This window comes from Crassostrea angulata, chromosome 8 (genome assembly GCF_025612915.1).
Source record: "Crassostrea angulata isolate pt1a10 chromosome 8, ASM2561291v2, whole genome shotgun sequence".
Classification (NCBI taxonomy): Eukaryota; Metazoa; Mollusca; class Bivalvia; order Ostreida; family Ostreidae; genus Magallana; species Magallana angulata.
Window position 1 is genome coordinate 47932302 of NC_069118.1, and position 22188 is coordinate 47954489.

The following is a 22188-nucleotide window of genomic DNA, read 5'->3' on the forward strand; positions in this document are numbered from 1 at the left end:
ATTATATTATGCATCATCTTTGTGATTAATTTAGTATATTGAGAAAATCATTGTTTTCTTACTGTTAATATGTTGTTTTTTTTACAATTACTGGGATTTTCCTTTTCAACTTTTGAAATATTTACCCAAGAAAAACATTCTTATGTCATAATTTAAAACAATGAAGTCATGAGAGTTTGAAGAACTATACAAGGCACGTAGCAGTGCAGCAAACACAATGATTTTGACATATAGACTTTTAACCAAATGTGACTTTGAATTAAGCATATGATTGTGTATTCAATGAAATACAAATGCCAACGACACATTTCAACTGCATCGATGATTTATTTAAAATAATTTCCAGTCAGTGACATAATCAGAATCATTTGTGGAGGATCTTGAGGACCTTGAGGATAACTAGCTAAATGATGACGCAGCGACTGCAGCTCCTCCGGCGAGAACAGCAAGAAGAATAGCTCCTCCTCCAAAAAGGATCCACGGTTTGGGCTTCTTGGTCGTGCCAGTCGTTGAATATGGTGTTGAAGTAGTTTTGGTTACTTCTGAAGTGAAAATATGATATAGATAGAAAAACTTATTCAACTAAATGACACCTCAAATGTCACTAACACATTTATTTCATGATTTTTTTCAATGCATACCATTGCTTTTTTGCTTGTTATTGTTAGCGTTTAATTTTTTTGAGACACGTATTTTTGAATTGAAAATGTTATCATTCTTACCAATGCCATTTTGGGATGGTATTTAACTACGATTGATATTGAATATTGTAGATTCCTAATTAAACGCTAGGCAATAATTTCCGCGTAAAAACGCTAGAAGCAACCCGAAGCGAATTTTAAAATCTACTTTTTATTTTTCAAACAGTTTTGAACTATATGAAATTATAACGGAAAATTGGTGAACGCAATTTTATATTCTTGTGATTTGATACAGAACTGCGGAATCGCGGAATTTAGTACTCGCGTAAAATAAGTAATTAAAGTAGGACAAATTACTGATATCATTCAATTACAATTTAGGTTTCTTGGTCGCGCTGTGTCTGGTAGTAGTTTCAAGAATATTTGAAGTAACAACAGAATATAAAAGGTTAAGGTTTATCAACTAAACGACGCATCAACTATATATTTCAATAGATTTTCCCAATACATGTACATTGCTTTAAGTTCTGTTAACGTTAATGTCGTTTCCAACATACTCCTTGACTTTTCTTAAGTCAGTGAAAAGGGTTTTGCTGTTGCTTTCTTTGTTTTTTTATAAACTATATTTAGTTTATTTTGTATTAACTGGAAAATTAAAAACAAAATCTTTGATCGGCAGTGGGTTAAATGTTGCATCCGTTGTCTTTTTTAACAATAATTAGTAACCGAGAACGTTTTCGTGAATAAATTTCATCTTATTATAATGAGAATTCCTATCTTTCATATATTTAAAACCAAACAGTTTTTCCTTTCTGTGTTCCAATCTTTTTTGTAGATATATAATTTCATTTTTGAATTATCTTCTTACATCAACATAAACAAACCCTAAAACATTTTAAATGCTTAAGGCATATGTCCATTTCTCTATTTTTTTTTCAGTGTAAAGCTTTTAAACTTCACAATGCCTTATTTTACAAATTAACATCCCACAAGGCAAGTGGATTGATAAAAGAGTATAAATCTCTAATTTGCATGCATCATTTAAAATTCAAATCTTTTTAAAACTCAGAGATTTAAATTTAATAAAAGATGACAAGTTTGTGATTTAATAATGATAATATCCTTAATAACCATCATTGAAATTCTAAACACTAACCGGTTTATGAATAGGTCGATTTTTAGAAGAAGTCACGTGTCCCATGATATTAAAGGTTTAATTGAGAACGTTATAGATATAATTGACAAATTCAGTGATAGTCTTGGCAACTAATATTTAGTTCTAGATTTTTAAGGTACTCACCGTCGCAGAATTTGCCGTCATATCCATACTTGCATTTACAGACAGCTTTATATATTCCATGTTTATCCCGGATAATGACACATTGTCCATTTTCTCCGCAGTCATCTACTTCGTTGTCAAATGGACTGCAGATGCCCAAATCTAAGAACGAATAATTGAATCATTTTATGGACAATAACAGATATTTCTTGAATATGAAAAGTGGTAAATGTAATCTCACTAATTAAATTCAAATTATTTATACTGGCGGTTCTTTCTTACAAAAAAAAATTTTGAATTAAAATTGTGGGGTTTTTTCCTGATATTTGGTACGCATTTTTGTTTATAAGTCGGTAATATATATTGCACAAACTGGTTAAAAAATTAAGTATACACAAACAATTATATAAAATATCACAAGTCTATTGATCAATATTTTGTTTCATACCAATACAGACTGTCGCTGCTTTGCCATCTATCGTAATATCCGGCAAGTCGATCTCATCGAAGCCTTCCTTACATTCACATTCCGATGGACCACCGCCATCGCCACCGCCCATGATACCGTCACCGCTACCATCACATTCGGCATTGTCGGGACAATCGCCATCAGCATCACAGCTGCTGAAAGCGTCAACCTGAAAGGAGTAAAGTAAAGCGCAAAATACGAAACATTGAATTCCTCGCATTTTGCAGCCTACTGACAGATATAATATTCGCGAGATCTCTGGGTGCACCGTTGTGATATCATGACATACCTGTATTTATATGTATACCTGTACCTGTAACCTCTATGATGATTGGGGAAAATTAATTAAAAAATAAGATTCGATCACAAACACATCTACCAAATTAATATGTTATCAAATATACAATCATGTACATGTATTAAGATCATAGTGGATATTTTAACGTTTAAGGTCAGACACGACCTTTCTTTAATTATTATTTTCCATTTTTTCTGTCCTCTCAATGTAAAGATTTCCACAAAGTAGTTCCATAATTATGTTTTCTTGTTATACTTTTTTATTTAGATATAAAGTGTTTAATTGAAAATATAATAATTACAATGACTTTTGAAGTTGGTACTCTTCTTTTATCTACCAACCTCTGCCATAAACAAATAAGCATGAGATGATTGTCGCAAAATGTGACCAAGTAGAGTCGAGGCTCTCTCAAATTTGGGTTAAAATTATGAAATGCAAGTATCATGTATGGATAAAATTAAGTATTTTTCAAAGTGCTTTTTATTCAAATCATTTATTTTTATATTTTATAAGATTACTAGAATTACTCTTGTGTTGTAGACGAAATTCCCACAACCTATCCTTAGCGAGTTGTTTGTGTAACATGCTGAGGCTTTTTTGAATAATTAATGCAAACCTTAGGCCATGCTGCGCTTCAGGAGATAAGACTATGATTGCGTCTACCAACTGCTGCCGGAAAAATGTCAGTAGGCGAGGATTGTCGCTTAATATGACCAACAGGTAGAATCAAAGCTTTATCAAATCAGGGTGAAATATAATGAGATGAAATTTTTCTTGTAATAAGACAAACCACAAATCGACATTCCTTATCCAGAGAGCGAAGATCTTATCTTCTTATTGAAATGCGTCTTGGAAAACAATTACTTTGAGTTCAATGGAAAATACTTTGAACAAATCATAGGATGCAGTATGGGTGCAATACCATCTCCAGAAATTTCAGATACAAGAATGTATCAAATCACCAACTATATAAAGTCAAAATTCAAATTCGCCAATCAAGTTCTTTACCACGGGCGATTTAGAGACGATGGTTTTATAGCCTTTAACGGCACACAAAATGAAATTCTAGAATTTTTTGACATCGGCAATACATGTCACGAACACCTAAAATTCACGTATGAAATCTCAGAAAAAAGCGTCAATTTTCTGGACACTACTATAAACAAAGGCGTGAGGTTTCAGGAAAATAACATACTTGATATTAAATCATATATAAAACCAACAAACAATTTTCAATATCTACACAGAAAAAGCACCCACAGCCCTTCTGTCTTTAAAGGGTTCATAAAAGGCGAATGCATCAGACATACAAGGAATACCAGTGATCCTTGCATTCTATCTACAATTCTAACGGATTTCAAGACACACCTATCAAAGAGAGGTTACTCTGATAAGGAAATAAATCCCATTGTGCTTTCAATGGAAAACACAAATAGAATAAGTACTTGGTGAAAACAGATATAAAATGCAAACAACGACAACCAAATGTCATGATAACCAAGTACAACCCACACTTGAAGAGTCTCAAAAAGCGCATCCTGAAATACTGGAATGTCCTTAAAAATGATGAAATATGCAAAGAATTATTTACCGATGAACCTATAATCGCCTACAGTAAGCACAAGAATATCGGCGAAATGATAATTCAATCACGATTACAATAATGTGAAAATCATAATAGGTAGACCCCTGATGAGGCGGGCCTTAAGAGTTATAACCATAACTCTTACAAAAACCACCGAAACACTCTATGCATCCATAATAACAATATCAGTGTATAACGTGTACTCATAATGTGGTCTAGAGTGTCGGGTCTTAATAAATTTACAACAAGTTTGGTTGATTGATGTCGTCTTTTTTCAAAACGATATATATTATGTATATTTTTACTTCTAATGTTTTAGTTTAGAAGTAAAGTGAAAAAGGTTTTAATGATACGTGTAATTTATTATTTTTGTTCCACTTTAATGTGCTTTAATCTCCGTATAATTCTTTTCAGTAGGACATAAACAGTCGTCATGTTAAGTTTGTTAGGACATAGATTTACCTGTCTTTTTAAAGTAAAGACATAACTTAGGAATTTCCTAAGATAAAACTTGAATAGTGAAACGGATAAGTAATGGACTTAAGAATTTTTTTTTTTTTTTTTTTTTTTTTTTTACAAAATATAACTTAGTCAAAAGCATGGTTTGTGAAACGGGCCCCTGGGGATAGATTTTGAACCTAAGTTGTCCGATCCAATGTATCTGCCCGAAACTTGATGAACTCGCCCTACACTATCTTCAAAGATTTTTTGTTAGTTAATCCACGTAAAAAGCTCTCGCTTAATATTCTTACTCTTAACGTATTTATTTTATATTATTTCATTTAAGTATATATTTTTTATGCTAACTCCCACTGACTTGGATACGCCAAAGCCTGTCCACTACCTCACTCTCATTTATGCTATTTCAAAAATGATAGTAGGGTTTTTAAAAAAATAATTTTACAATAATTTTATAAAGCAAAAATGAAATTATAGCTTAAGGACATTTTCTCACAAGACTTAAAATACAGAAGGTGTAATCAGTTACTTTATTTGTTTATTGGCAAAGTGTATTCATTTATAAGGATAGAAATGCATTATCACTTTTGATATAGGGAACATAGATTTGTTGCCTTTATCAAAGATCTAATTAAAAAGATTGAAAAAAAAAATTATGTATTTTCAGGTGCACCTTTTCTTATGCACATGAGGATGTCAATGCATGATTCAGCAACGAGGCTGAAAACTGAGGAGGAAATGGTTATCCCATTGAACTACTTCTTAAAGTCAACATGATTATTAACTTAATTTAATTAAGACATTCACACCTTGATGCAAAATAGTATGTGTGATTTGAGAAAATTTACTCGTCCACTTCACTAGAAGATTACAATCAACAATTCGATAGTGAAAACGTTCTACATAAGGATGGGTGACTCTCCTACATGTAACAAGAAATCCGAAGGAGGTAAACAAGCATGGTTTAAGCGTCGTTCATCTTTAACGCATTTTTATAAAGAAAGAATTTTTATCCACTTTACTGATTGGAAATGGTCAATAAGTTATCATATTGATTAGTACAAATCATCTGTGAAAAAAACTAAGCTATATAAGAACAGTAAGAAACAATGCTGTAAATAGATGGAGACATTTTTTTCGCACATGCGCAAGGAATATGTCAAATGTTTTATAAATAGTCAACTCTTTATGAAAAAGAGAATATACGTACAGACACAATACAGAACGTGATCATGGATGATGAGAAAGTTATATGTAAACCCTTTGTTTAAAGCAAGTAATAAAATGTTTCACTACTGTAATTCAAAAACACTTCATGATATTTCAATGTTCTTTGAAATTTCTTTCTACACGTATTTCTTTTTTTATGGCATTGTAAATCCAAAGGCAATTATGAGTTATGATGATATGTTGATATTTCTGGTGGATTCACCAACTTTCTGATCTTTTATGTAAACTGAACATAGCATTCATGTTGGTGGGCCCACCAATTATGTATTCAATAGCAGCGATAAACTAATTGTTACCGGCCTGGAGTTTCTTTGGTGAATCCATCAATTTTGTAAAAAAAAAAATTATAATTCGTATAACTTGATATCTGGTGGATCCACCATGTAGGGGTATTTTGAATTTTGTCAATTTTTTTGGTGGTTTCACCAACTTTCTTGTTTTGAATATAAACTGACATGTGCTGCGGTGTTTCTGTTTATTTAGTGCCATCGATAAATGTTCAGAAACTTTTGGTGATTGCACCAACTTTGTACTCTATATTTGTTTGGAAAATTTCACTTTGGTAGATCCACCAAATATTTGGATAAAGAAATTCTGCCTGCATTTTTCACTTTTTGGTGAGTTCACCAAATTTAATCAGTAAAGTATAAGACAAAACGATTATTGCATATTTGATGCTGTCTAAAAAAAAATACAATCGCCAAAATTTTATTATTGGTGGACCTACCAAGTTTATTCGTTAGTGAGATATTCGATGAAATAACTTGGTTGAGTCACCAATATTTTGACTGTTATTGTGGAATATGAAGGTTTTAAGGTACTGTAAAATGTGCTTTCGTGTGAAAACGATGGTGGGTTCACCAATTTATGTTGTGTTCAACAACAACAATGAATAAAATTCATGTTCATTTCTGTTTTTAAATTGTGTTCATTTTTCATTTTGCACTGAAAAAAAGAGGATACGAATAGAAAATCCTCTTTCTTAATAGAAACAGTTTATTTAAAAAAGCTGGTAAGATGGTTGTCACAATAATCGGTGATTTTTTAGACGTGAATGGAAATCATTTGCTGCATGATATTTTTCACTGTCTGTATCATGCAGTATAACAGTGTAGTAAGTGCCGTATCAAAGTATCTTAAATATTTTCTTACCAAAAATTCACAAAATGTGTATATCATTCTATTTATTTATAGATTTCTCTAAAATTATAATGAATTTTTACTTTTTTATACCTTACCTTGTTTTTTTTAATTTTATTTTCATTATTTATTTTTGTTTAATCTTTTTTTATGATTTCAAAGTTAATCAACCTCTTCCATTATAATTGAGTGTTAGTGAACGAGCAAGTTTGAATGAAAGAATATTTAAAGACTGTGTTGTGTTTGTTCAATATGTTCCTCGGAGAATAAAATATTTTTTGAAAAAATTAAAAAAACAAAATATAAAATTATTTCAGAGTAAAATACTTCACAAAACTGTATAGTATTTTGTTAAATAAAGTTTCAACGGTACGTGCATATTGTTTCGATGCCCAACACATATTTGAGACGTAAAATGGTCCTTGTGTTATATAAAATAAAAACAAACAATCCAATTTTCTTTATTTTTGACATTTTCTCAACACATTTCCGCTGCATTTCTCTGTATTTATCTAACTAGAGATTTCACAATACATGTATTTGCTGTGGGATAATATTGTTGTTCAAATATTTGTTGGATTTTCTTTAGATTTATTTCCTGTATGCAAGGAAAAGTCGATCATAACTTTCTGACTTGCGAAAAAGTATTTAGTATTTTGCGTTGGCGGCCATAATTGCCACCTTCCTCATTTTTCACCGATAGCAATACCGTTTGTTTTTATGTTAGATACATAGTATAATCAAAGGACACCTTTAAAATGTGTAGTGTTTAACAAATAACCAATTAGACATGTCTTTAACTTATAAATATGATAATTGTAGCCATTGATTATCATATAGAAAATAAATTTTCTAAATAATTTACATTTTAAAATGTTAAAGGGTTAGCATTTTTTTCAATTTATTCATACAAAACTGTTTGTATTAGGGAGGTAAATAGAGCCTAAAGTAGCAGAGGATTATTTTTATGCATGATATTGCGGGGCGGGGGTATCCCCATGTACCTCTGCGGGAAATTTTATAATTTGCACATTGACCAAAATGACTTGTAACTACCTGTCGGACTTAAGAAAGGACATTTTAAGGTTAAAAATTCACCCACATTACACCCACACATTTTTTAGTCAATTAAAACGTCTACTTAAAGCCCAGTGGACTGTCAAAATTTTACTCATTTTGCTCCATTTAGACCCCAACATACCACGCTCCCTGCAGAGAGAAGAGCCCAGGTGCAACCTGTAGTCTAACATGTCCTCTCCCTGCCAGTCTGTACCGCCCCACCTCCCATCCATGTCATTTTGACATTATTTTACTTAACGTCTAACCTATTTCCTTCTTGCACGAAAAGTGAGCACACCTGTCAACAACCGCTGTTTCGCATCTGACTCCCAAGCACCCCCTAAAACACTATGAGACCTACATGCTTTACATCAAAATACAGGAATGACTTCCTGCTACCCTAAAATTATCACTTATGATCAATTCACTAATTTTCATAATACATACAGACCGTCAAATAGAGTACACTCGTTTTTACTTAAATATTGCATTGACGAGTACATGATTCGAAACCGTTCCTTGCTACCTAAGAATGGCAATAAATATCCAGCCCTCAAACAAACAACATCTTCACAATGATGCATGCGACTCCATGTTGTACAAAAGTTAAATAGCCGGAGATGTAAAAACATTCAATGCGTTTCGAGATCTACGGTTGCAGGCAGGCTAATTGAAGATTAAGACGGATATTATGCCTGTACATCTTTTCACTTGCTCATGATTATACAAAACCGGGCACGTGTGTATATGAATTTACATGCTAGAACCTTTAATGGTTTTCTTAAACAAAATTGAAGAAAAAACTAAATAACTGAAATGTTTGACATGATGTTTATATTCATTTTATATTATTGACAGTTTCATAAAATAATTCTTAAAAATAATAATTTGTCCTCAACCAATGTTATTTTCTGTAGGTATGATCCTTTTACATATCATTGTACCACAGTAATTTTCAATCAAGATGCTAATGCGTTTAGATATCAACATCAGCGATATATAAATGTCAAAACAATAACAAACTTTTTTTATGTATGATTCCTTTTAGTAGCATTACATCAAAAAATTTACCGATCTACGTAATTGAAATGAACATGGCTTTAAAAGGTCATAATGATGGTAATCCAAACAATATTAAATAGCACTAAAGTGTCTGGATTTATAGAACATTAACCATTTCTTAGTTTGACTTTTCTTTTGATTGAGATCATCAGAAATAATAAAAAAAACTTAAAAACTTAATTCAGACGGTTTCGATTGAAAATGTTTGACAGTGTCTTTATTAACAAGCATTCTGAGAGTATTACATGAGCAATACACATCCCCTACCGGTTTGTAGAAATTTGTGAAAACAATGCACTGTTAGTGCAGAATATCATTCTTACCGTCTTCTGTACCCCGAATCAACAGACCAACCTGATTGTAATTATACAAAAAAAACTGTCGATTAAATTAACAACACAATGCTTGAAACTATTTTATATACCTTTTTTGTTTGTTAGAAACAATAAAAGGAATGGTCAAAGTAATGCACAATATTATTACGGACAACATACTTTCCTCGTTTATTCAATACACACCGAACCCGATACCGAACCCGAAAATTAAAAAATTGGAATATAAAAAATTAATTTTCTCCAGAATATGTCAACCGGACGCTACAAAAATGTAAACTTGATCTGTAGTTTGATATTTTGAAGCTGTTCAGCAAATTCCATGTCATTCCTCAAACGCATAAAGAAAAAAAGCGTGGAAAACTGAAGTGGGACAGACAGACGGGCGGACAGACAGACGGACGAACAGACGGACAGACAGACAGACGGACTGACGGACGCAGAGGAAAGCTATAGTCCCCTCCGGTGAAACCGGTAGGGGACTAATAAGAATGGCATATCAGTATCCCACATTCTTTTTGGTTTTTTTTTTAAAGATTTCTGGGAATAAAAGGTCGGCTATTGTCTTAATGATATCAATGAAATCTGCATAACCATTAAATAGACGAGATCGATGGGTTGGCGACTTTAAGTTTTTTTCATACTTTGATGGATGCCAAAAGGTGGTGCCTGGGGTGGGTCTTATTTCACAATTGTTTGTTTTACACCTTAACTTACATATTACTCAGATATAACAAACGAACTGTAGAAATAGGAAGATAACATTCCGGGTTTTTTTTTTACGCCAGAGTTATATGGCTCATTGAAATTGTATGGTCCCGTTTAGCTCGCCCGATCTTTGTCGTTTAATAATTTTTTAACAATGATTTGGCTTTATCGATTATTGATCAAACGAATATTAATACAGAGTAATTGATACATTTGGACATAACCTAAAATAAAATCATTGTCGTTAATAAGTTAGTATGTTATTATACATCTTTAAAATACTACTCGCAGAATACAAGATCCAGAGGACCTAAATTTATGAATGTATCATAACGGAAATTCTTTAGAAATTTGTTAAAGTACATGCGTTAGATAGATAAGGTATGTTTATTTATGTTCATGGAGAAATGTGTTATTAAGTCCAGTGATGAGCCTGTCGACGCCGGGTCAGAAATCTAAATAAAACGCTTCTACTGACCACGGTGCGTCAGATCATTAGTATGCACTTGATCGCATTTACTTATTAGGAGGAGAATGTTGTAGCGCAGTGTCCGTGCGTATAAGATGGGGGTGCGGGAAACACAGCTCTCCAGTAGTCATCTGGAAGCTGTCTTTCTGCCTCCTCTTTTATACAGGTAAGATTAATTATAACGCTTGCGACCATTCTCAAAAATAAAGTTAATAGATTCAGAGGGTTTAACTAATATTTTATTTTCAGAGTTTTTGTAATAAATATTAATGTTGATAAATTTCATTGTAATTAATTTGATATTTATTGTTAAAATGTCATATTAATTAATAAAAGAGTAGTCATCTGGAAGCTGTCTTTCTTTCTGCCTCCTCTTTTATACAGACTGGGACACGGGCTACTCCCCATATAGAGGAGGAGACAGGGCACCCGCCAAGTGTGGGGATGTTGGAAACAAGATCTCGAGGATCTAAATAAATTAAATATCATAACACTCCATATAACCCCAAGTCGACTTTCATAAAATAGACTTGAGGCATTATGATATAGGGGTGGACATTATGATAATTCTTGAGAAATTTGTTAAAGTACATGCGTTAGATAGATGTATGTACTTTAACAAATTTCAAAAGAATTCCCGTTATGATAACTGAATTGCTATGTATAAATAGTCCCGCGATAAGGACACAGGTATCAAAATTAAATTTATTCTTCCCATATTTTTATGTATAAAAATCAACTATTATACGTCAAAAAGAGATTTATTAATTTATTTATTTATATGAACCATTGAAGGATACTACAACATGACTTGAATTGAACTACTGTAGAAACATATATTTTCGTTGGGTCAAAATTTCGTTGTTTTTTAACCAAACAAGATTTCGTTGGCATTTAATTTCGTCATATCGTAATCTCTTTGTATTCATTAATACCAGGGTTAAAAATTTGTCATGGATTTAATTTCGTTGATTTATATTGCCAACGAAAATAACGAAATTAAATCCTCAACTAATATTTCTGCTTCTACAGTATTTGCGTTTCCAAAAGGTAGCATATGTGAATTTTTTTTTTAGCAAAGGTCATATTTTATTACAGTGTTAAAATGTTTAACTTTTGTTTAACTAAACCCTTAAAGCTAATGAAAATCATAAACCAAACCCTGATCAACACCCTAACATACTCTAACCTTAGCCTCCACTAAAGCTAATGCTAACTTACCCTCACTTAACTCTAACCCTAACCCCAAACCTGATTCTTTTTAATCAAGGTTACCAGTAACCTCTGTTACCTGTTACACCTACATGAAAGTATTAAAATCTAACTCATTTATAGTCAAGCATTGTAACTATGTCACCAGTGTCCGGAAAGATGTAAAATCGGGACTTAATTCTGACTATACATGTCAACATCGCATTGCTCGCAAACATCGAATTATTCATTGTGTCTATATTGAAATTCTCCTTTCTCGTTGACATCGTCGACACCACCGACATTTAAATGTAGAAATATATTGAGTTGACATTGTGTCTATATCGTAACCAGATAATCCCGTGTATATCATCCACATCGCAATGTAAAGAAAAAGAGACAACATTAATTGGCCTATAGAAAAAAGGAAAAGAATCAAGGATTGTTAATATGTTATAATGTTAAACATTATATCAAATGTTTGTTACCATTTGTATAGAATAAAGAATGTAGCGTACATATACTTCCCCAAGGAAATTATTAATTTATGTAAAATGATTAGATGTTTGCATTAAAACCAAGTATTAACTATAATGATTAATGAAGACACTTGCTGTGCTACATTTGTATTTGTAAATTATGTCTAATTTAATTCTATAACACTCTTTATATGTGATTTGAGCGTTTGCAATATAAAAGTAATGATAAAACATCTGCAATGTTCCACTGTGAACGCGTTATCCGTCTATATCTTTGAAATCGAGATGCTGGCAATATTGACGATCGTAAAGGTAAATAAAACGATGATTTACTAGAACAAAAATAGAATGATATGCAATAACAGACATAAACACAATTACAATAATTGGCAAAAGTCCAACATATGCAAAACACATGTATTTCTAAAATATTACTATCATTAAATATTAATATCATTACTAGTATTTCTCCATATAAAAAATTGAGCGCCATTAAATTTCCTATTGAAATGAAAGGAAACAATCTTAAATTTGAGATAGTGAATCATTTCCGTATGATTTCCGTTAGTTGTAAAATGAATTTATTTCACTGCAATTGATTTACTATTAAAACATAGTTGAGCGTTTAGAGAATTTGACATTTCGAAAACAAAATTCCATGAAAACGTGTTCGTAATTTTTCTTTAAAATTACTTTCAAATGATTGTAATTCCAACAGCTGAATGTAAAAGATTAAATTTGTATTTCAGTACGTATGCTATGCTAGTTTTACAATCATTACGAAGAAATTCATGTATTGAAATACACAACTGTCCATTTTTTTCTATGACAAGATTGTGCTTACTTCATATCAAAATACTAGATTCTAATCTCTCTTTAAGATTTTTCAACATATGAACATCGTTCAAAAACAACTTAAGCTTTGATGAATTAAATATTTTCGTATAGTCTTTTGTAAAAACTGATCTGTTATTCTTTGTTTTGAACTAGACAGAAGTTTTATCATTTTGTTTTTATAATAAAGAACACCCCTAATTTTAACGTTAGTTTTTACACAAAAGACATAGGCTTTACCTATTATATTCATGTCTTGCACAGCGGAGCTTTATGTGCACTATCCGCGGTTTGAAATATATACATTGGAAAACAGTTTTTTGTCAAAATGTGCACACATTTTTTATGCAAAGTAAAGAATATATATATATATATATATATATATATATATATATATATATATATATATATATATATATATATATATATACACACACACACAACATGAAATAAATCAATAATGATCAACTGAGATGATTTACAATGTGTTTACGGTTTTTTGAAATCAAAATGGCGTTGAGAAATTTAACAAAATTTATATAAAGTGATGTATATATTTAAACTGGATTAGACCAAGGAATAAAAAGAACATGCATGTATCACTGAAGGTTGTTGCAAATATCACGTTAAAGACGTCAGCTTGTGATCTCGAGACATCATCACATAGCCATTTTCATCCATATCGTTATTTTGTCCCGTCATCGAGATGTAAGATTCTCCGACATTCACGGTTTCATCAAACTGATTACAATAGTAGATCCCTTGAAGATTGTTTGACTTGTTAACAACATTCATATACAAATTTAAACCGTCTGTTGTTTTACTGTTACATTTATCTAATTTTCCTTCATCAAATTTTGCATTTACACATGCATTACCAAGAGTATGTGAATCACTTTTGCTGCGATGTAAGCTTGATCTTATTCTATTCTGATACTTTTGGGGCAACACTTTAGGCGGAGGTGGCCGTTTTGGTGGAATTTTTTTCTGTTTTCCTGTTCTTATCTTGGAGATTTCTCCGCTTACCAACACAGTGTTTTGATATACGGGTTTCTCCTTATAATGAACACTGTTGATGTCCATATCGCCCTTCTGCATTAGAGATTCAATTTTCTCATTGAATTCATCAGAATTGACTTCCTCGAGAGCCGGGTGTTGTTTTTCCGCAATTCGTGATAAGGATTGTGACCGTTTTTGCGTCGATGCTTTTTGCTGCAGTTGTCCTGAGGGTAGGTGCAGTAAGTTTGGAGAAGAGAATACCTTTCCGGCTTTTATTGGAGAATTTGCAACCTTACTTGATTTCATAGAAGGTTTTCTCATCCTATTGAACATTCTGGAGACTGACTGGCGTATGTCCTCCATAATGATAGGCAAATTAAAATCTTTAAAAAGAATTATGAAGTTTAGATCTGCAAAATTTAAAACAAATGTATTAGTTCAATATTTTCTTGTACGATAAATCAATGATTCAGACATTTATAATCAAAAGAAAACTTACCATATGATTAACCACCTTAAAATGGTACTGAATAAGATGAATGGTGAATCTTGTTTTATTACTGCATAAAATGTTTTACCTATCCAATTAAAAGGAAACTTGTAAACTTGTTTCGTATCGTAGTGTGTCGTAGAGGGTTAACTTTACAAGTGAAATAGTATTTTGATCGTTCATGTCCTGTTTTTTAACAAAATGATATACCGATATATTTGGTAATCGTTATGCAAACTTCAAATCTGGATCAGTTAATCATGTTTACAAAAAGTTGCATTCCTGATTGTAATGAAACAAAGAAGGCTGCTATTTCGTAAAAGGCCAAACTTCCATAATTTACCTTTAGATAAAAGAACGTCAATAATTTATCTAAAATTAGAATTATACTCATTCAACAGGTTCGTATAATGATATTATGCTGCGCATATTTCCGAGGGTTTATATATCACAATTATATATGCTATTAATTACGTTTAAAAACACACTAGTCAATAATTAGAATAACAAAAATTCTCAAGAGAGATAAAAGAAAGAAGCATGAAAGTGTATCTCACCTTTTTTTTTTTTTTTAACTCTGATCCAATGCTATATTGTTAGATGCAACAAATAACACCAACTTTTTCAGTATATTGAGTGCTCTGATAAACGCATAAGGAAAATCACTTCGATACAAATGTATGCATCAAATATGCATTTAACAACAAATGTCTAAGCGTTCAGACCGTAAATTAAAATATTTTCCCTCTAAGAAATTTAATCACTGTAAAGGAAATGAAAACTGTTCGTTAGTAATGTTAAGGAAACGAAAGAACATGTACATTTTTATAGGGATTTAAAAGTAAGTTTGTCTTACGTCAGAGAGAGAGAGAGAGAGAGAGAGAGAGAGAGAGAAACAGAGAAACAGAGCAAAGAAGAGAAAGCGAAAGAGATTGAGAGAGAAGGAAATACAGATACAAAAAGATACACAAACACAAAGAAGGAGATAGAAACAATAAATAGTTAGAGAGAAAAAGAGAAATTGAGATTAAGAGGGGAGATTGAGAAAAAGATTGAAAGAGATAAAGAAATGAATAAAGAGACAAATGAAGAGACGAATGAATAAAGGGACGAATGAATAAAGAGACGAATGAATAAAGAGATGAATGAATAAAGAGATGAATAAAGAGACGGTCAGCAGAGGATGCTCATTCCTCCTAGGCACCATATCCTACCTCTATCTATCTGGAGGTCTGTGTTGCTCTGCTTTGAATATGTATTTCGTTTCATGGATTTTTTAGATGATTCACGGTTTGTTATTGTCAATTTTTCATAGATAGATAAATAGAGAGCGAGAGAGAGAGAGAGAGAGAGAGAGAGAGAGAGAGAGAGAGATAGATAGATAGATAGATAGATAGATAGATAGATAGATAGATAGATAGATAGATAGATATGATAGATAGATAGATAGATAGATAGATAGATAGATAGATAGATAGATAGATAGATAGATAGATAGATAGATAGATAGATAGATAGATAGATTTTATCAATAGAACAATGGAAAGATTGAGTAGGAGGAAACAACAATTATGAGAGAGAGAGAGAGAGAGAGAGAAAGAGAGAGAGAGGCGTGATTGAACCAGAACAAAGATAAAAATAGAATCTAAAAAAATAAAAAGTAAAATTAATACAATCATATTATTTGTCTTGTCATATTTATCATTTACCAAATCAAAGAGGATTTGAATAAACCTTTTGTTCATTCGGTATGAAGCATGTAAACATCGTATTTTGAGTCATATACATGTACGCTCAGACAATGTTGAAAAACTACTACTGTATGTGACATGACATTTGACTGTAATTGTATATTTGCATGTAAAGAACTGTTTGCATTAATTACACGTTCAACCACATGCTCAAAACGTCAGCCTCTAAAACACAACCCTTTCCATTTAGATTAAAACATTGAGGTGTATAGTACCACATTTAACGTGCAACTACCCATACAGTAAACCTTGGTAATATTCTCGAACGTTTCTTGCAACTCCATCCAAATGGGAACATAATAATGATCAGCCTTTGCTAAAAAAAATCTCAGTTTCATCAACATCATAGCAGTAAAACACCACACATTTGCTGTTCTTTGTAGAGATATAAACATGGACGTTAGATGATATCCTTATTAAATTGCATACACACACTCTCCAGACCATCAGTACAACAGAACATTTTTGAGATATATAATTATCAGAAAAATTTTAAGTACCCTCAAGCTGCCACACCGGTGGACCTTCAATACTCTTTTTTGTACTTCCTGTCCTTTCATTTTGCTGCAAAACGCTTACGAAAACGTACTTTCATCAATGTTTTTGAGAAGAAATGAAGTGCTATAAATGTGAAAAGTAAATACAACCACTTAGCTGTATGACAATGGGTTCCATGCCAGACATGTTTGCTCATGTCAAATCACAAAAAAACGAGAGATCATGGATGTCATTTAACTCAAAGAAATATCTTAGTTATACCCTTACGTTAATGACGTATATCACATCTTTGTCTCCTTCGACAATCGAAGCCCTTCTTTCTGTTGTCAATGACCAGTTTTTCAATCTTGCCTTTAGTGTCATCACGAACCGTTGAAAATTCATTAAAGAACTGTCCATCACCATTGGCCTTTGGACTCCTGAATCTCTATTTGTAGTCAACTCTCGTTGCTTGAAATGTTAATTCAGTGCCGTCCTCTGTACCAACAACTTTAAATTTGTACACGCGAAGTATTCATTCAACGGCATAATATTTTGAAATGCCAGTTCGACAACTGCACGAATTATTTTTTATTAATTAAACATGGATAATTCTTTTACCATATCGAAAGATGTATATAAAATTATGATTTTATGTTGAAGTAATAGCATTTATCGAGATTTTATTATTTGCACTATTCATGATCCACATTTTTGACTGAGTTTTGACTTTCGTTTATTTTCTACACCACTTTTTAAGGCTCTTATTTAAGAGAAGGGCGTAAATAAAGAGAAGTGTTTCTTACTTTTTGTAGAAAAATCAAAACGTCTAACGCTTATTTGAATACATTTATAATACAAATCCGTTATTTTACAGTGTTAGAAATTTAAAAACAGGATATTGTATTATAAGTGTACTATATAAAGTATGAAATGCTGAGATACCGAAACATAACTCAAGTTCAAGTATCTGACGTATAATTTCTCATTTATAGTTGTATGATTTCATTTTCTGTGGGGTTTTGTGGGTTTTGTCAACCTTAGACGCAGCCTCTTAAATATTTTCATCGGAAAGATGTGTTTTGGTTTTGTGTGGTTAGGTTTTGTTTGTTTGTTTGTCAAAAAAACCGATGTACGCTCTAAGAGCTCAGAGTGCATTGGGTTTCAATACTTCAACAAAGTAATATGTCTCTGTAAGGAGTTGTTCTCAAAAAAATGATATAAATATGAAATAGATGCATGGCTACATTTTTGAATCGTTAGATTCATAATTCTTGTATTCCTTAAATTTGCATTTGAATTGCCAGGAGTTTTATTTAATTTGCTGTTTTACTTGCCTTTTTTTCTTTAATTTGCCTATTTAATTGATTTTTTTAAAAGATTTGGATTTGTTTTGTCATTGATTCTACAGGAAGCAACTCCCAAAAAGCAAACATCTGTCTAAAACGTGCTTAACTGCATCCATGATTTCACTCAGCAGTGTTTTAAATAAATCACAATAGTTTTAATGTTACTAAATTAACAGGTTATTTCCTTAAATACCATTATGCCGTGTCATAACAATTAAAAAAAATTCTTACTAGTTGACAAAATAATGTTTATTTACATTGTCACGGAAGAAAAATAAAACTGTACAAACATGTTTTTTACGATCGCGACATATTTTTTATTATTAGAAAAAAAATCATTCTTTGTATAGGAATAGAAGTTTAAAATAAACGATGTCCTTCCGTTGAAATGCTTCTACATTTTGTTTAAAGTCTTTCAGGAAATATTAAGGTATTATAAAGAATTTCTATCTTAATCTTTTAAGATCACCAGAGTTTAAGGCTGACTATTTAAAATTCATGAGAAATCGGGCTCTCAACATTTTGACTTCCATGTATTTTATATTCTCTAGCTAAATCACAGGATGTACAACAAATTATTGTTGACTCGGAATACATTTAACCATATCCGCGGTCCCGAATATGAAGTTTGACGAACTTGCATACTGCGTAGATAAACAAATATACATTTTGAAGATATAAAATGATCAACATGTGTTATATTTACATATTCAACTGTCTTTGTCCGTCATAACATAACGAATCAATTACGAAGCCAATAGCCAAATAACTTATTAAAACATGAGTGACAGAAGTAGGCGTGTCATATAGCATAACCGAAAAACGGTATAAGCTGCACTGCTTAGTAATATATAACATGTGCTACTTTAAAAAATTGTGGTTTTAATATGTTGTTTTAAAGTGTACAAATTGAAAATAATATAAATATAAGTAATAAGGAACCATTCTTTGAATATTATGAGGTAATAATTCCTGGGAAGGGTGGTTAAATCTATCATAAAGCCCTTTGGGCTTTATTGGATTTGACCATACCCCGACCGAAATTATCACATCATAATTCTCAAAGAATGATTCCTTATTCCAAAAGTCCTAGCATGTACTCCGGATGTTAATTCAAAGCACGTGTAAGCGTTTACCCATATTAAACGAGTTTGCCATTTCTTATATCTTTTAAACGTACTGATGTTTATTAACAACGATTTAGTTACTTTATTTCATTAAATTGAAAAAGAGAAAAAAAGAAGTAAGACTGAACGATTCAATGGTGGTTCAAGTGGGTTATTTTTTAAAATGGTTGCAACTATTGCAGAGATTAATTAAAATAACCTGCTAACGCAAGATGTGTATTTTTTCTGCAGTGTCGCTACCTTCATGTGTCGCATGAATCCCCAAAGAGAGTAATATCTTGCTTAAATAATAGAAGACATCACAAACCACTAAATATAAGTTCATCCTGTCATGTAATATATTAATCAATGCCATTTCAGATATTTGATCAAGTATCAGATATCACGATATCATCACAAATGTTTAAATGTACAAAAAATAATAACCCAATAACGCAGGTTATGTATTTTCTCTGCAATGTCATGACTTTCGTACTTACAAAAATCATCAAAAATGTATTTTATTGTTTAAATGTAAAGTAATAACCATTTGCACTTCAAATGATATAAGCCGGAAGGCGCTGCGTATTCAAAATCTGTTTGCAATAAGATGTTTTCGATTTTTTCGCAAACATTAAATATAAATGACCATAGTTTTTTTTATTTCATTGACTAACAGATTAAAGTTCACATAAAAAAATACCTTTTAATTATAAGTTCAGATTAATTTAAATAACACTAATTTCCTTGATCACTATAATTAGAACCTTGAATCATTCAATGTCTACTGAGCACATTAGCAGCATTCCTGTGATTAAGAGGTATTGATATTCAGATAGATATAAATCACTGTCAGTAATCACTGTCAGTAATCATATGACAAAGTTAATCATACACTATCGAATAGTACGGATATCTTAATCTAAAGGTTTCCCCTTAAAGTTTGAATTTCACACTTGTTTGTTTTCTGTAGCAATGGGACTTATACTACTTTGCATTAATATCTTTGTACGGTTTTCTCTCCAGGGGAGAAATTAATCCCAGGTATGCTTTTGTTCTTAAGTAAAAGTTATTCATGTGGAAGATTCTATCATACAACCCCGGTATTATATATTGATTAGTTTATTTCCCTCAATATAAATAGAGTAACCTTTCGTCATGTATGAAATATATAAAATCATAACTTTTTTTTAATTTAGTACATTTGAATACATGTGTTTATTTTTATTTCGCATATTGTTCTTCTTGTACATAACTACTCTTTCTGGAACCATCGATCAATATTTCCCATGATCTGAAAAATATAAAAACATTTCTGGTCAGATCAACGATTTCATTTGTAAAACGCCATCGAAAGTTCGGTGTACATTCAATATTGTCGAAGACACTTAAATAAAACCAAAACCCATGATTTACCCCATGAGCGGCAGCAAATATCGGCTAGATGGTATCTATGATAACAGTATGTTCCTCTTGGGCAGCGTGAATACGGACCACACAAGCTTACTGCAGGTTCTCCAAATGGTGGACAGTGGTAGTCTGGACCTCCCGCGACTGTAAAAAAGTAAGAGCGGAAATGCATTGTTTGACTTGAAGATGATAAAATGTATAGCTTTTATGATTTGACATCTAACGTGCAGTAGAATCTACGTTACGCAGTTCATGTCAAAGTTCATAATATTAATAAATTAGATTAGTATTATGACATTGTTTTAACATTGTTTTCTCAAGAAATGAAAGAAACAACTGACAATTGACAAAACATGTTTCCTGATGATAAAGATTGCAAAATTATCCTGTATAAAACAACAATCTATTTAATTTCATGTATGACGTCCCCGAACTGGAATATTTAAAGCACTTGTAAACTACGGTTTCTCCTTTCTTAATTTTTGATTTGAGTCTTTTTTCTTCGAGGAAGACTTAAATTGTTTAGATTAAAAGTAATATTATTACTCAAATCTTCATAAGGAACGATTAAATCTTCATAAGGAACGATTTTAAGTTGACATTCAATATTGAATCATACTTGTACATAAGAGTATCCAATAATATTGACGAATATGATGTCTTCGTCTTATTACACTGCATCGCTTAGGTTTTAAAGTTTGAAATCTACGCCAATATTATTTCAACATTAATTCAACATTTTTTCCTTTAATTCTGTACACAAAGAAATGTTTATTTTATATTTAATTTTAATTTCTACTTACCGATGTCAATCGTAGTTAATGCGCTAACCAAAATGACCAGAATGAAATAAGTCTTCATATTTCAGACTCAGTGGATTGGGTTGTTCCTTCTGATAATGATTTCATATAGTCTAGATAGTGTACCTAAAGGATCCAATCAAAATTCAGAGAATATTCGGATTAAACATGATTGATATACGAGTGTAAGAACTAAGCCCTAGAAAACGAATAAATTTCACGGATGACGTATTTCAGTAGGAAATCAACTTAAAGTAATTAGAGCTCATTTCAATTGTCAAACAGTAGATACAATGCTTGGAAATATAATTTATTATTTCCCTAATTTGAAATATAGTAATGTCTTATCATGTTTTGTGTGATTAAAATAACTTCATGCATTATTTTGAATAAAATTATAATATTTTATAATAATTTATTTATTTATTTTATTTTTTATTTATAATAAAATGTTATTAATTATTTTTTACAGAGAGAGAGAGAGAGAGAGAGAGAGAGAGAGAGAGAGCGATCATTCTCTGACTTCTTAAAGCAATATGAGCTGTATTTTTTAAAATTTTATTTTGCTGTA

General features: G+C 31.4%; 1 protein-coding gene and 1 long non-coding RNA gene across 3 annotated transcripts; both read right to left on the reverse strand.

Moving 5' to 3' along the window:
- Positions 1-316: 316 nt before the first annotated feature.
- Positions 317-2662, reverse strand: LOC128161655 (uncharacterized). Of its 2 annotated transcripts, none has more exons than XM_052824977.1 (3): positions 2369-2662; positions 1942-2082; positions 317-542 (listed from the first exon to the last, which is right to left on the reverse strand). In XM_052824977.1, the coding sequence occupies exons 1-3, from the start codon at positions 2607-2609 to the stop codon at positions 400-402; spliced, it is 525 nt and encodes a 174-aa protein (XP_052680937.1). In that variant the 5' UTR covers positions 2610-2662; the 3' UTR covers positions 317-399. The 2 variants fall into 2 exon arrangements, with proteins under 2 accessions (XP_052680937.1, XP_052680935.1); XM_052824975.1 differs by having other exon boundaries at positions 317-539; positions 2369-2653.
- Positions 2663-20562: 17900 nt separating this feature from the next.
- LOC128158599 (uncharacterized) lies at positions 20563-21749 on the reverse strand. The gene is made up of 3 exons (XR_008240016.1): positions 21621-21749; positions 20824-20961; positions 20563-20701 (listed from the first exon to the last, which is right to left on the reverse strand). It is a non-coding gene; the product is annotated as an uncharacterized LOC128158599 (long non-coding RNA).
- Positions 21750-22188: the final 439 nt, after the last annotated feature.

Excerpts from the sequence above, each read along its gene's own strand:
- LOC128161655 (XM_052824977.1), bottom strand. The coding sequence starts at position 2,609 with ATGCGAGGAATTCAATGTTTCGTATTTTGCGCTTTACTTTACTCCTTT. Across the intron at positions 2,083-2,368 it reads AGCAGCGACAGTCTGTATTG|ATTTGGGCATCTGCAGTCCA; the intron begins GTATGAAACAAA and ends ATTCGTTCTTAG. Across the intron at positions 543-1,941 it reads TGACGGCAAATTCTGCGACG|AAGTAACCAAAACTACTTCA; the intron begins GTGAGTACCTTA and ends TTTTCACTTCAG.